At 41.3% G+C, this 13,637-nt stretch overlaps 1 protein-coding gene across 1 annotated transcript in view; it reads left to right on the top strand.

Annotated features, from left to right (window-relative positions):
• Positions 1-13,637, top strand: part of LOC126088580 (COP9 signalosome complex subunit 2) — a 97,109-nt gene that overhangs the window by 15,401 nt on the left and 68,071 nt on the right. Inside the window, exon 3 of the mRNA XM_049906777.1 lies at positions 8,871-8,996. Within this exon, the coding sequence (XP_049762734.1) occupies positions 8,871-8,996 (126 nt within the window). The remainder of the gene's footprint in view (positions 1-8,870; positions 8,997-13,637) is intronic.

The following is a 13,637-nucleotide window of genomic DNA, read 5'->3' as shown; positions in this document are numbered from 1 at the left end:
ACATTCGACCAGCTTCACTGTTTGAGATACTCATTCACAGGCTCTGTGTAATAATATCTTCCCTTTGTCAAAGATGCTTATTTCAGTGGATTTCTCCTTTTGCAGCACGTATCATTGCTAGGACGATCTCCTGTCCGTGTCTGCTCTGCCTACATACTTTTATTACTGCGTCACGTGCCTGCGACACCAGCAGGTGGCATCCAACGTTGCGATACGCTGCGGTCATAATGTTTTGGCTTATCAGAGTGTATCATTCATGCAAGGCGCTGGTGAGTTTGCTGTTTAGTGCCCTCGCCCACATATCATCATCATCATCATCATCATCATCATTGTCTAATTATAAGGAGTATGATTGTATGGGATAACAAGCAAAATTTGTTACTGGATTGAGACTTTTTGGTAGAGAGGACACAGCAATCTATCTGGGAAAGAGCATCATAGACAGGTGTAAGAATAACTCAGTGTCCCCAAAGCAAGTGTGTTGGGAAACTTACTGTTCATGTTGTATAGTAATGACATTGTGGATAACATTAGGCTAATAGTAAACTCAGACTTTCCACATGTGCTGTACTCTCCGAAGGAAGCTGTGCAGATATTCAGACATAGCTTGATTAGATTTCAAAATGGTGCAAAGATTTGCAACTTGCTTTAAATGTTCAGAAATATAAAACTGTGCACTTCATAAAATTAAAAAAAAAAAAAAAAGAAACATAGTATACTATGACGGCAATATCTGTGAGTTGTAGTTGGAATTGGTTAACTTGTACAGATACCTGGGTGTAAGCTTAGTGTGGATACGAAATGGAATGACCACATAGGCTCAGCTGTGGGTAAAACAAGTGGCAGACTTTGGTTTATTGGTAGAATACTGGGGAAATCCAATCAGTCAGCAGGGGACTGAGACAAATTACTTGTGTTCCCCATCATAGAATATTGCTCAAGTGTGTGGCTCCCATAGTAGAAAGGACTAACAGGGGATATTGGATGGATACAAAGAAGGGCAGCATAGTTAGTCAAAGGTTTGTTTGACACATGAATATGTCATAGAGGTGCTCAAGAAACTGAACTGACAGAGTTCTGAAGACAGATGTAAACTATCCCGAGAACTTCTGCTAACAAAATTTCAAGAACGGGCTTTAAATGATGGCCCTAGGAATGTACAGGGTGGGTGAGAAGTTGCGCCCTAGTTTTAAATACCCATATATATTTTATTAATGAATATTTGCATACAGAACAAGTTTTAGTCGGTTCTCATGACCATGAGAATATGTGAACTGCACTAAAATTCCACATATTCTCCTGTGTTGTCACCCAAACAACGTAAACATATAGGATTGTCATAAATTGATTTCTGTGGGAAAGTCACAGGTACATTTTCAAGGACAAATGTGATCCTGTCCTCTAATTCATCCAGTGTGTGTGGGCCTGTTTGGTATACCTCTTCTGTCGCCAAACCCCACAGTAAATTGCAAGAGGTGAGGTTGGGCTTCTTGGAGGCCATTCTTGGGGTCCCTGCTGTCCAGCCAACATCCTGTAGAGTATTCATTGAGTCAGTCATGAACGATGCTGTCAAAATAAGGCGGTGCTCTGTCTTGCTGAAAAAGGAAATCTGCAACATCGTCCCACTGTGTTGTCAGTGTCCTTACGTATTCATTCAGCACCTGGTGATACTGGTTCATGGTGTCTCACAGTATGAATGGGCCAGTGAGACCATCCATGGTGTACTGCACCAGACTGTCAATTTTGGTCAACTCTGTGATTTTTCAGTTGCTATTCCTGGATTTGTTTCTTCCCAATAATGGTAGTTGTGTGGATTGATGAGGGCCCCAATGTGAAACATCACCTCATTGTTCCAAATTATGTGCTTGAACAAATAATTTGTTATGCCATGACAGCATAATTTCCTCGTATACCATCTGCCTGTCACAGTCCTTCAATTAACTTCTAAATATAACGAGGTCTCCAGAGCATGTCCTTCTTTAACACAACATTCTGAGAATGATGGATGAAGGGTAACACGCAGATTCCATATTTCTAGATTTCCGGAAAGCATTTGAGACAGTACCCATTGCAGGTATGTGTGTATGGAATAAGTTCACAGATACTCAAGTGGCTTGAAGACTTCTTAAATAATAGAACCCAGTATATTGTCCTTGACGGCGAGTGTTCATCAGAGACAAGGGTATCATCAGGAGTGCCCCAGGGAAGTGTGATACAACTGTTGTTGTTCTCTGTATCCATAAATGATTTGGCCAACAGGGTGGGCAGTAATCTGTTGTTGTTGTTTGCTGATGGTGCCGTGGTGTATGATAAGGTGTCGAAGTTGAGTGACTGTAGGAAGATAGAAGATGACTTAGGCAAAATCTTCAGTTGGTGTGATGAATGGCAGCTAGCCCTAAATGTGGAAAAATGTAAGTTAATGCAGATGAGTAGGAAAATCATACCTGTAATGTACGGATACATTATTACTCGTGTCCTGCTTGACACAGTCAAGTATTTAAATATCTGGGTGTAATGTTGCAAAGTGATAAAAAATGGAACGAGCATTTGGGAACTGTGGTAGGGAAAGCGAATGGTCAGCTTCGATTTATTGGGAGAATTTTAGGAAAGAGTAGTAAACCTGTGAAGGAGACTGTATATAGGACACTGGTGCGACCAATTCTTGAGTACTGTTAGAGTGTTTGGGATCTGTACCAGGTTGGATTGAAGGAAGACATTGAAGCAGTTCGGAGGTGGGCTGCTAGATTTGTTACCGGTAGCGTGGAATAACACGTAATTGTTATAGAGATGCTTCAGAAACTCAAATTGGAATCTTTGGAGGGATGACAGAATTCTTTTCGAGAAACACCATTGAGAAAATTTATAGAATCAGCATTTGAAGCCGATGGCTGAATGATTCTACTGCCACAAACATGCACTGTGTGTAAGGACCACAAAGATAAGGTACGAGAAATTAGGGCTCATATGGAGGCATATAGAAAGTTTTTCCCTCACTTTATTTGTGAGTGGAACAGGATAGGAAATGACTTGTAGTGATACAGTGTGCCCTCCGCCAAGCACCATACCATGGCTTTGGAATATCGATGTAGATGTAGAACTTACACTGTGTGCATGTTGATTCCATTCCCTTGAGCTGACTGGAGTGTTGGTTTACCAGGACCTTGTGTGAAAATGTTCTTCACTGCCACTACATTTTCTGGAGGTCACACCGAATGTCATCATCTTTTAGGTTTATCAACAACTGAGCCAGTTGTCAATAGCTTGGTGTGATTCCTAATAGTTTCAGCATCAAGTGTGGTGTGAGGGCCATGAACACCTGTCACCATCGCTGAACAAGGGCTAGATCACCACACTTCAAACCATGAAGCAACCTGGGTGAACTCTTGTAAAGTTACTTTCCTGCCATCTCGTCATTCACCATAAGTAGACACTATGGATGGTCAAAATATTCTCAGGGATCTTTTAACAAAACACAACTACATTAATTAATAAATATCAACAATCACAAAACTTATGGGCATCTAAAACTAGGGAGCAAAGTCTCACCCACCCTGTACTACAAACCCCCTATGTATCACTCCCGTAGAGATAGTGAGGATAAGATTAATTACAGCATGCACAGAGGTATTTAAGCAGTCTTATCTCCTGTGCTCCGTACATGAATGGAATGGGGGAGGGAAAGGGGGGGGGGGGTGTTTACAATGGAATGTACCCTCTGCTCTGCCATCACTTCAGTGATTTGCAGAGTAAAGATGTCGATGCAAAGATGTTTATAATGGTGCTAGATATTTGCTAGTTTAGTGTATGACATGTAAATTGTATTTGCTTTTCTTGTGAAGCTGTGTACTGGGTCCCTATGATTAAACTAAATAATATTTTCCTTAGTATAGACCAGACAACTATAAATGCGGCGGTAAATGCTAGTCGTTTAGAACACATCACAGTGGTGTAGAGGAAGTTGAGACGAATGAGTTGATACAGGACACTTCTGGAAACTACCACAACTGCCATGCACAAAGTTCGCAATGTTCTCTTGCTCTCATCATGCAAACTATTGATCCTAGAGAAAAAATGAGTAGGACTTTTACTGTAGGAAATTTAATGTAGTCTAATTTTGTGTTGTGATAAGTTTTCACCAGAGACTGTCATTTTGAAGTTATTCAAGAAAAATGGAAAGAAAGGTGACCTTCAAACCACCTCCCCTCACCCTCAAACCACGTAATCGGCCACCACTGGTCAGGATTTTTAGTACATTGTTTGTGGTACTCCCTCGTAGCACTGTACAAAAATTTGAGACTACACTAATTTTCCCATATTCGACCTTCTTTTGATTTTCATTGACTAGACAGTTGTTAAGCCACTGGCTTACTCATAGAGTTACAAATTGTAAAATTGACATTTATGTAGCTAGTGACTTTTAACAGTACGAAATGAACAATTAAATTGTATTGTTTGTCTTGGCACCTTGCCACGAAACTACAGTGCTTTTAAGGGTGATTTTGGATCGAATTGTAAATTTACTTAGTTTTTGCACAATGTTTACAAATTTTGTTGTATTTCCTTGTTCTCATGGGGAAAGTAAAATGAATGGTGTTAACGTAACAGCCAACTAAGCCGATGGCGTAACAGCCCAGTCGGTGATGACAAAAAAGGTCGAATGTTGGAAATAATTTGCGTAGTCACAAAATTTTGTACAGTCCTAGGAGGGAGTGCCATGAACAACATACTAAACATCCTTTCCAGTTGGGGCTGGAGAGGTGAGCCTGGGATGGGGTCGCATTTGAAGGTGATGTTTGTGCATTTTTCTGGAATAACTAATAAAGAATGCGGCCTCTAGTGAAAATGTATCAAATTTCAAAATTAAAGTGCATTAAATTTCCAAAAAAAATTCCTACTCATTTTTTCTCTGAGACCAAGTTTGTACAAAGAGAGACTATTGAAAATCTCCTGTGGTGTACATGCATTGTAATTTAAGTAGTTTTTTTGTATGCCAGTTTGTGATAGTTTCCTGGCTTGATAAACCACAAATGTACGCCACCTGCTGAAGGGGCTTGTGGCTCTTTCATGAGTTCATGTGTGGTGCACATGATGCCCCGAGGTATTGCAGCCCTTTCAGCCCTTTCCTCCTTCCAGGGCTGTATTCCTTTCCCTGTCCTTCTCTCTCCCTGTCCCCTCTCCTCTGTCCCATCCTTCCCCTCTCTTTGCTCTCTATTCCATCCTTCCCTCCTCCTGGTTTCTTTGCTTACATCAGCCTGGCTATCCTTGTGCTTTCTGGCACTCCAGTTTGTTTGTTTGTTTGTTTTTCTCTCTTGCTGTTTAATTTTCACTTTTTTTGGTTCCCCTTTGGGGGTCTCGCCTCCCCTTCTAAATTTTCTTTCTGTAGTGTGAGCCAACTGTGGAAGGACACTTTGCTTAACATCTTCGGTGGCTTTCCTGTCTCTTCCATCTTTTCCTCGATGCCAATGTCCTATAATGTTAGATAGCACGGTAGCCAGTCCAAGTGGTGGAGTCAGTATGTACCATTATGGTTGAGCCCTCTGACAACACAGGGATGACGCTTCTGATACCTAAGTCTGAGTGAGTGGAGCATCGGAACTCCCAGCAATAGCCGCCATGTCTGACAGTCCTTTGCTAGGTTGTGTGGCAACCTTGGAAAGAGCCTCTGATCGAAGTTCTGGTATTGGGGTGCTATGAATGTAAAATGCATTAAGCTTCAAGCTGGCTGTTCCTCTCTGGCCATCTCTCTAGTTACCAATGGATATTTTATTGCTGCTTCTTATATCACTGCATCCTTCCCTTCCCTGGCTACACACTGGCAGGTCAGCCAGGGTCGCCATCTTAGGGTGAAACCCTTTCCGTGCTACCTGTCTGCACCAGGACTGACGGGGACACTTTCATCACCACCAAGCCATTATTTTTTGTGGATACTGTTGAAGACAAGTTTGGCAAAGTGGATTGTCTGAGATGTGGTCAGGTTTGCTTTGGGTCAAACCTGCTTCTACCATCCAATTGGCGGCCCTTTGTGCCTGTGACCATTGTGGCAACAACTGCATATCCATTGTGCCTATTGTTGACAATTGCCTTAATGGCCAAAAGCTATAATTGTGAGTCTTACTGTTATGTCTATCTGCGACTCAGATTCTCCGCTGTATGGTGAGTAGCAACTTTCGTTCTCATAATATTGTTACATTCCATCCTGGATTTTCCATTCTTTGAGTCAGACCTCTTGTATTTGAATATCATCCCATCCTTGTTGCTGACGGATGGTTAACTGACAATTGATTCCCTTTTGTGTTTATTCAATGGAATTGTAATGGATGCCACCATCACCTTCTGGCATTGCAATCCTTCATTGCCTTTTACTCAGCAGCTTCTGTTGTTCTCCAGGAATCTGTTTTCTGATGCTCATCCATCGAACCTTCATGGGTTCTGTGCTTTGTAAGAACTGAGTCAGTGCTTTGAGAGCTTTCAGCGGCTCCTGCACGTTGGTCCGTATGGATGTTGTTACCACATTTGCTCTTCTCCTCCCCCCCCCCCCCCTCCACCCTCTTCATACCAGATTGGAAGCAGTTGTCATTTGGGTCCACTTGACACTGCAGTCATGGTTTGCAGTCTCTGTCCCCCTCCTAACAGGCCACCTAAGCCTGCTATCCAGACTTCCCAGCTTCAGCAACTACCCCTTCCCTTCTTCCTCCTTTGGGTTTTAACGCCCATCACTCCTTATGAAGCAGTGCTTTTCATCTAAACGGGGTCCCCCTCGTAAACCAGTTTCTTGCAGACTACAACCTTCTTAATGATGGTTCCCCTAGCAATTTCAGTGTCACTTATGACACTTCCTCTGTCATAGATCTTTCGCTCACTTTCCCTTCCCTTCTCCTTTCATTACACTGGTCACCACATGATGACCACTGCGATAATGATGAGCTCCCGTTGATTCTCTCATTCCCTTCCCACCTTCTGTTGGTCAGATTGCTCGACTGGGCTTGCCATTGCATTGATTGGCTTCTATATATCCCCCAGGTTGTGTTTACCCCCTTTTTATCAGGTTTCATTGATGAGGTCAGTTCAGTTATTCACATTGCCAACATTGTCGTCCCTTACTTGACTGGCTCCTTTCATTGCCGGTTGGTCCTGTGGTGGAGCACACTTATTGTCATCACCATCTGTAATCGTTGTCGGGCCTTGCAATGCCGTAAACAGCATCCGTCCTCTGCCAATCTTATTACCTTTAACTGTCTTATTGTCAAAGCCTGTTACTTAATCAAACAGAGCAAGTGGGTGTGTTGGGAACATTTTGACTCTTCTGTAGTTTCTTCTGTCCTCTCATCACTGGTGTGGGTTACGGTCCGCGCCCTCAAAGATTGCCAATGGAAGTTTCCATCCCAGGCCTTGCCCTTCTGGGTGGCCTTTGTAGGGATCCATCAGTTCTCACAGAACATGCTGTGATTCATCTTGTAACAGTGTTGGCATCAGTCTCCTATCCAACTGCCTTCCTCCTCTGGAAACAATGGGCTGAAGCTTCCCTCTTAAGTTGTATCCCTTGTCAGGTGGAGTTCAGTAGCAAACCATCTTCTGGATGGAACTTCTTCTGTCCCTCTCCTCTTCCCATGATTCAGCCCCTAGCCCTGATTCTATATGTAACCAATTTCTGAAACACCTGAGTCCTCCACAGTAGAAATATTTCCTCCAGTGTTTAATTATATTTGGCTCTAAGTCATCTGATCCTCTCATTAGAGAGTCAGGTTGTGGTTCCTGTCCTTAAGCCTGCTAAGAATCTGTCATCCGTCAATAGTTACCAGCTTATCAGTCTAACCAATGTCCCCTGAAAGTTATTTCAATGGATGGTGGCTTGTCAGCTTAGTTGGGTCCTCGAATCTTGGGATATTTTACCACCTTAGCATTATGGCTTTAGGGAGGGATGGTCTCAGATCATCTGCTTTAATTGGAAACCGCAGTTCAGTAGGCATTTTCTCAGCACCGCCATCTTATCACAGTTTTCTTTGCTCTTCATAAGGCCTATGACACAGCTTGGTACTATAACATCTTACTTACACTCAGTGAGTGAGGTCTTTGGAGCCTCCTCCCAATTGTATTCACCAGTTCCTGTCCCACTGGTCATTCTGAGTTTGGGTTGCCAATGTTCTCTGCTCTTCGCAGACCCAGGAGAATGGTGTTCCACAAGGCTCGATATTAAGTGTCCTTTTGCTCATTGCTATTGATGCTCTCTTGGCCTGTCAGAGCAACGATCACCACTGCTCTGTATGTGGATGATTGCTTTATCTGGGCTGGTTCCCACTTGGTGGCCTCTGCGTAACAACAGCTCCAGGTACCATCTGGTACACTTGTGTGTGGACACACTCACATAGTTTTAAATTGTATGCCCCCTATTAAATCATGGGTGATGTATTTGTTGCCGTATTATGATCAGTCCTGACCAGAGCTCTACACAGATGCCCAGTGCCTGACTGTGGCCCCCCCCCCCCCCCTCCCCGTTCCTTTCCTTGAGTTTTCTTTTTGACAACATATTAAAATATTTGCCTATCTTCCTGAATCACCCGTATTTGTAGTCTTCATTGTTGTTATTAAAATGGAAGATCAAAATTTCACAAAATTCTGCCCTCCCGAAGACTGATATGCACTACGAAAACCATAGGTAGTATACAACATATTTAAAAGCAGCATATGTGGATTATCTGCTCAAAATTTTAAGAAGGCTTTTGCTGCTGTAAACGTTGGCTGTTAAGACATAACTGAGTAATGTGTTGCTATTATAATTACTAAAATAATCCATGTAATCAAGTATGCACGTTGCAGTAATTGTTTTACTTATTAATTAAATTGATATTTTCTTTCATTTATGTACATTACAGGGAAACTACAAGGAAATGATGGCACGATACAAACAACTTCTAACGTACATAAAGAGTGCAGTCACTAGGAATCATAGTGAGAAGTCAATCAATTCTATTTTGGATTATATTTCCACATCCAAAAACGTAAGTAATTCTGCGTGCCACACTTTTCCTCAACTATTATTTCATTGTTGTTATTGTGGTCTTCAGTCCAGAGACTGGTTTGATGCAGCTCTCCATGCTACTCTATCCTGTGCAAGCTTCTTCATCTCCCAGTACCTACTGCAACCTACATCCTTCTGAATCTGCTTAGTGTATTCATCTCTTGGTCTCCCTCTTCGATTTTTACCCTCCACGCTGCCCTCCAATACTAAATTGATGATCCCTTGATGCCTCAGAATATGGCCTACCAACTAATCCCTTCTTCTAGTTAAGTTGTGCCACAAATTTGTCTTCTCTCCAATTCTATTCAATACCTCCTCATTAGTTATGTGATCTATCCATCTAATCTTCAACATTCTTTCGTAGCACCACATTTCAAAACCTTCTATTCTCTTCTTGTCCAAACTATTTATTGTCCATGTTTCACTTCCATACATGGCTACTTTCCTTGCCATTGCCAGTCTACGTTTTATATCCTCTCTACTTTGACCATCATCAGTTATTTTGCGCCCCAAATAGCAAAACTCATTTACTGCTTTAAGCATCTCATTTCCTAATCTAATACCCGCAGCATCACCTGATTTAATTAGACTACATTCCATTATCCTCATTTTTCTTTTGTTGATGTTCATCTTATATCCTCCTTTCAGGACATTGTCCATTCCATTCAGCTGCTCTTCCAAGTCCTTTGCTGTGTCTGACAGAATTACAATGTCATCAGCGAACCTCAAATTTTTATTTCTTCTCCATGGATTTTAATTCCTACTCCGAATTTTTCTTTTGTTTCCTTTGCTGCTTGCTCAATATACAGATTGAATAACATCTGGGATAGGCTACAGCCCTGTCTCACTCCTTTCCCAACCACTGCTTCCCTTTCATGCCCCTTGACTCTTTATAACTGCCATCTGGTTTCTGTACAAATTGTAAATAGCCTTTCGCTCCCTGTAATTTACCCCTGCCACCTTCAGAATTTGAAAGAGAGTATTCCAGTCAACGTTGTGAAAAGCTTTCTCTATTTCATTATAAATTCAAAAACAACGCTTCTGTCTAATTGGATTTAATTTTGTTGATCCTTAAAGTGACATTGGTAAAGACGTATACTACTGGTAAACAAATATAGTTACCATGTTTAATTGTTTCTCTTGATTTATTGGCATGCATTTTTGCCAACTTATACCTCATGGTAAAGTTAAAAATACGTCATAAATTAAACAGGTTCATTCATCATTATTCCCAAAGAGTACAGATGTAGAGAAATATGGGATGCAGCAGAACACTGCTAAGGAACTTTCAATAAGATTGGTGAAAATCGCAACAGGAAAAGGAGAGCTTTACTGGTAGGTAGGAGTCATGGGAGGGGTGTAAACCAGCAGCTACCATTTTAGAAATTAGTAAGAAGACAACAAAATTAATAACAACAAATCATTAAAGACACCTTGGATCACTACAGGTAGTAGTACCGTCACAGCGTGGAAAAAAAATAAATAATGGCCCAGAAATGTTGTAATATAAACAGCACTGCAACATACTGTAAAAAAATCTAGGGATGTGCACATCTTGTAAGAGGAGCTACCTTTATAAGTTCTACAAAGTTGCCTGCAGAAAGAAAATGGAAAATTTCCTGTGCACAACATCTGGGTAGTCAGAGAACGCCTGCTGTACTCAGACATCAAGCTGAGGTGTCAGGTTGTTTTAATAATAAGAAAACCATCTTTGAATTACTGCCATTTGCAATAATTTGAAACATACTCCAATAAAAAGAATTGAATAAACAGTTTGCATTGAAATTAAACAATGTTGATACTGTCATTTTATACTGATGACCATAAAAGATAATCTCAAAATTGGTAATGTTTATGCAACTATCAAAATTTACGGCACCGCTGTAAAAGTGTCAGGTCTGTTGTTCCAATGTTAACTGCTTAACTCATCAACTGCTGACAAATGGAGAAGTGCCAACAAGTAAAAATAATAGATAACAAAAGGAAGGCTGCAGAAAATAATGAAACTTAGGCGACACCTCACTACAGTAATATTGCATTGATAACACATTTCTGATGTTTCTTGATGTTGTTGTATTAATAGTAGTCGTAGTAGAAGAGTTTGTGAAACACTAACAAGTCTTGGAAAAAGTTGTGTTCACAGAATTGCCAGCATGTCTTTGGAGCTGCTACAGGAGATGACAATATGTGAGCTTTCGGTGGTGGGGAGGGTTCCAGCTGGCTAGCCAGTAGGTCGGCAGAATTGGCTACTGTCACACTGGAAGAGAACCCAACACCGTTAGCTCATATTGCCACCAGCTAAATGTGTTTGATGGCTCCAGTCAACCACAGCTCAGACAGCACTCACAAAGGCTGGAAAAACTGCAAGTGCAGTATTCATGAAGCACCAGTATTTCTTTATCACTAAACTTGACACTAATCTCGGCTACAAATCAGAGCTGCATGTGCCTTTAGTAACCTGTATCCTTCTTTGAAAGCATTACAACAGAGAATTGCAGATCAGACTGACTAGGTAATGAGAGACCTGATACCAATACCAGCACTGAAAAAGGTCAGAAATAACATTGCTCACATTACCCAGGGGGCTGTTCCACCTTCGTAGAACACAGTGGATCAATGTCATATAGAGTAGCAGCAACAGTGGAGCCTAAGGGAGGTATGTAATGGAAAATAACTGAAAACCTCAGAGCTAAATTTAATACAGCAGTCATGGAATACAGAGGAGTATCTCATATAGATGCTGTGAATTCCCAAGCACATCATCACCATTATACCAGAGTACCTGTCACAAATGCACTTAGTTTTGATGGAGTTTAGACAGTTGTCTATGCAGCAACACATTTGAGCAGGCGGAAAGATAGTGCCAGTATATAAACAATGTATTGAGACACCATACCACCTTGGAAAAGATGTCTCACTAATAATCCAGGAAATTTTAGGAAGGCTTTTCTAACAGTACCCCTGGGAGGATGAACACACTGGAGCATTCCGTGCAGTGTCTCGGAGCCTATGTGGAGGGGAAAGCAAACTCACTGTGCCCTGGACACATTAAGCCACAGCTGACACAAGAATTCTGTGTTCAGTGGCAGCTGTGGTTGGTTGTGAAAGTCCTGTTCCTCAATTGAAGGATACAGATTTTTTTGAGAGAGATGGACGTCTTGCAGTGCCTCATATGTCACAAAGTACTTAATTCTCTTAAGAAGTACTTCATACAGCAGTTTGTGCAAGCTACAAAGTTGCTCACATTATAGTGACGAGTGGCAAGCTGTTTTCTGTGGGGCTTTTGTAAAATTGTACATGGTAGCAATTGAAGAATTTTTGTTTCAAAGGCAGCTGCAGGTAATCGAAGGGGGTTTGCCTTTCAAAGCATACAGTGTCTCGTCGAATCCTCGACCTCGAAGCGAATTTAGCCACAACTCACAAAAAAAGTAAAGACCATTGTTGCATTTTCACTAGTACTTGACAAAGTCACTGATGTATGTGACTGTGCTCAACCTTCAATATTTGTGCACGGTGTTGATATGGGGCCGGAGGTGGTACCATTCGATTACACTGCAACAGTACTAGATATTTTTTTTTAGCTGTCGGTGAATCAGTGGACATTATGAATTGGCCTCGGGCTAAGCTCCATTCTGTAGCCATGGACAGCGTGCCATATGTGGCCGTGGACAGTGTGCCACAAATGGTGTGTGTGTGTGGGGGGGGGGGGGGGGTGTCATCAAGGTTTCGCTTCTCGTTTGAAAAGTAAATGCGGGAATGGATTAGTAAAAGATATTGGACTGTTCACCAGAAGGCACTGTGTGCTGAAACAGTGGAACTAAGTGATGTAATGAGAGTTGTGGTCAGGTGTGTGAATTTTGCATGTCATCGTGATGTAAATCACCACCATTCCAAAGGATTCTTGAAAGATGAGGAAACATAGTGTGGGGCCATACCTAACAACAGCACAGGTCATTAGCAGAGTTGAGGAGAAGTGCTTGATGTTTTCTTTGCCATTAGTGAGGAAATAAATCTCTTTTTGGAAATGAAAAGGGAAGAAATTAGAATGCCTAAATGATGTTAAATTGACATCGGACATAAATTTAAAACTGTCATTGCAGGGTAAAGAGTAACTAGTAGTTGACATACACAACTAAATCAGTGTATTCGTAGGGAAGTCAAGTTTGCATGAGAGGCAGATGGGTAAAGGAATTTTAACTTTGTTCAGTTGTCACACTTCTTTAAAATTACCTGACGGTACCAGTTTCAGTGATTATCAAGCTGAGATAAGGCAGCTCATCATATCTTTTGAATCAAGATTTTGAGAGCTTGAATTTTTGAAATAGAAATGAAATTGTTCTGCACGCCTTTCTCAGTTTCACACAATGATTTATCATCCTCGCTCCAATTGAGAGTTATTGATCTCCATAATTCAGCTTTGCTGAAAAACAAATACTACAGCAGACTGGATTCTTATAGTGGTATCGTTCATTACAGCAAAAAACATTTCCAAAGCCCCACAAAAATGCCACACAGATCATGAGCATGTTTTGATTCTACATATTCTTGTGAGAGCTTTTCTCTGCAATGAAAAGAATAAAAACCAAGGAACAGTCTTTTCTTCAGGATGCACTGAAGGCTA

Source organism: Schistocerca cancellata, chromosome 6, assembly GCF_023864275.1.
Source record: "Schistocerca cancellata isolate TAMUIC-IGC-003103 chromosome 6, iqSchCanc2.1, whole genome shotgun sequence".
In the NCBI taxonomy this organism is placed as follows: domain Eukaryota; kingdom Metazoa; phylum Arthropoda; class Insecta; order Orthoptera; family Acrididae; genus Schistocerca; species Schistocerca cancellata.
The sequence above is the reverse complement of the archived record's forward strand: the minus strand, read 5'-3'. Positions and strand labels throughout refer to the sequence as shown.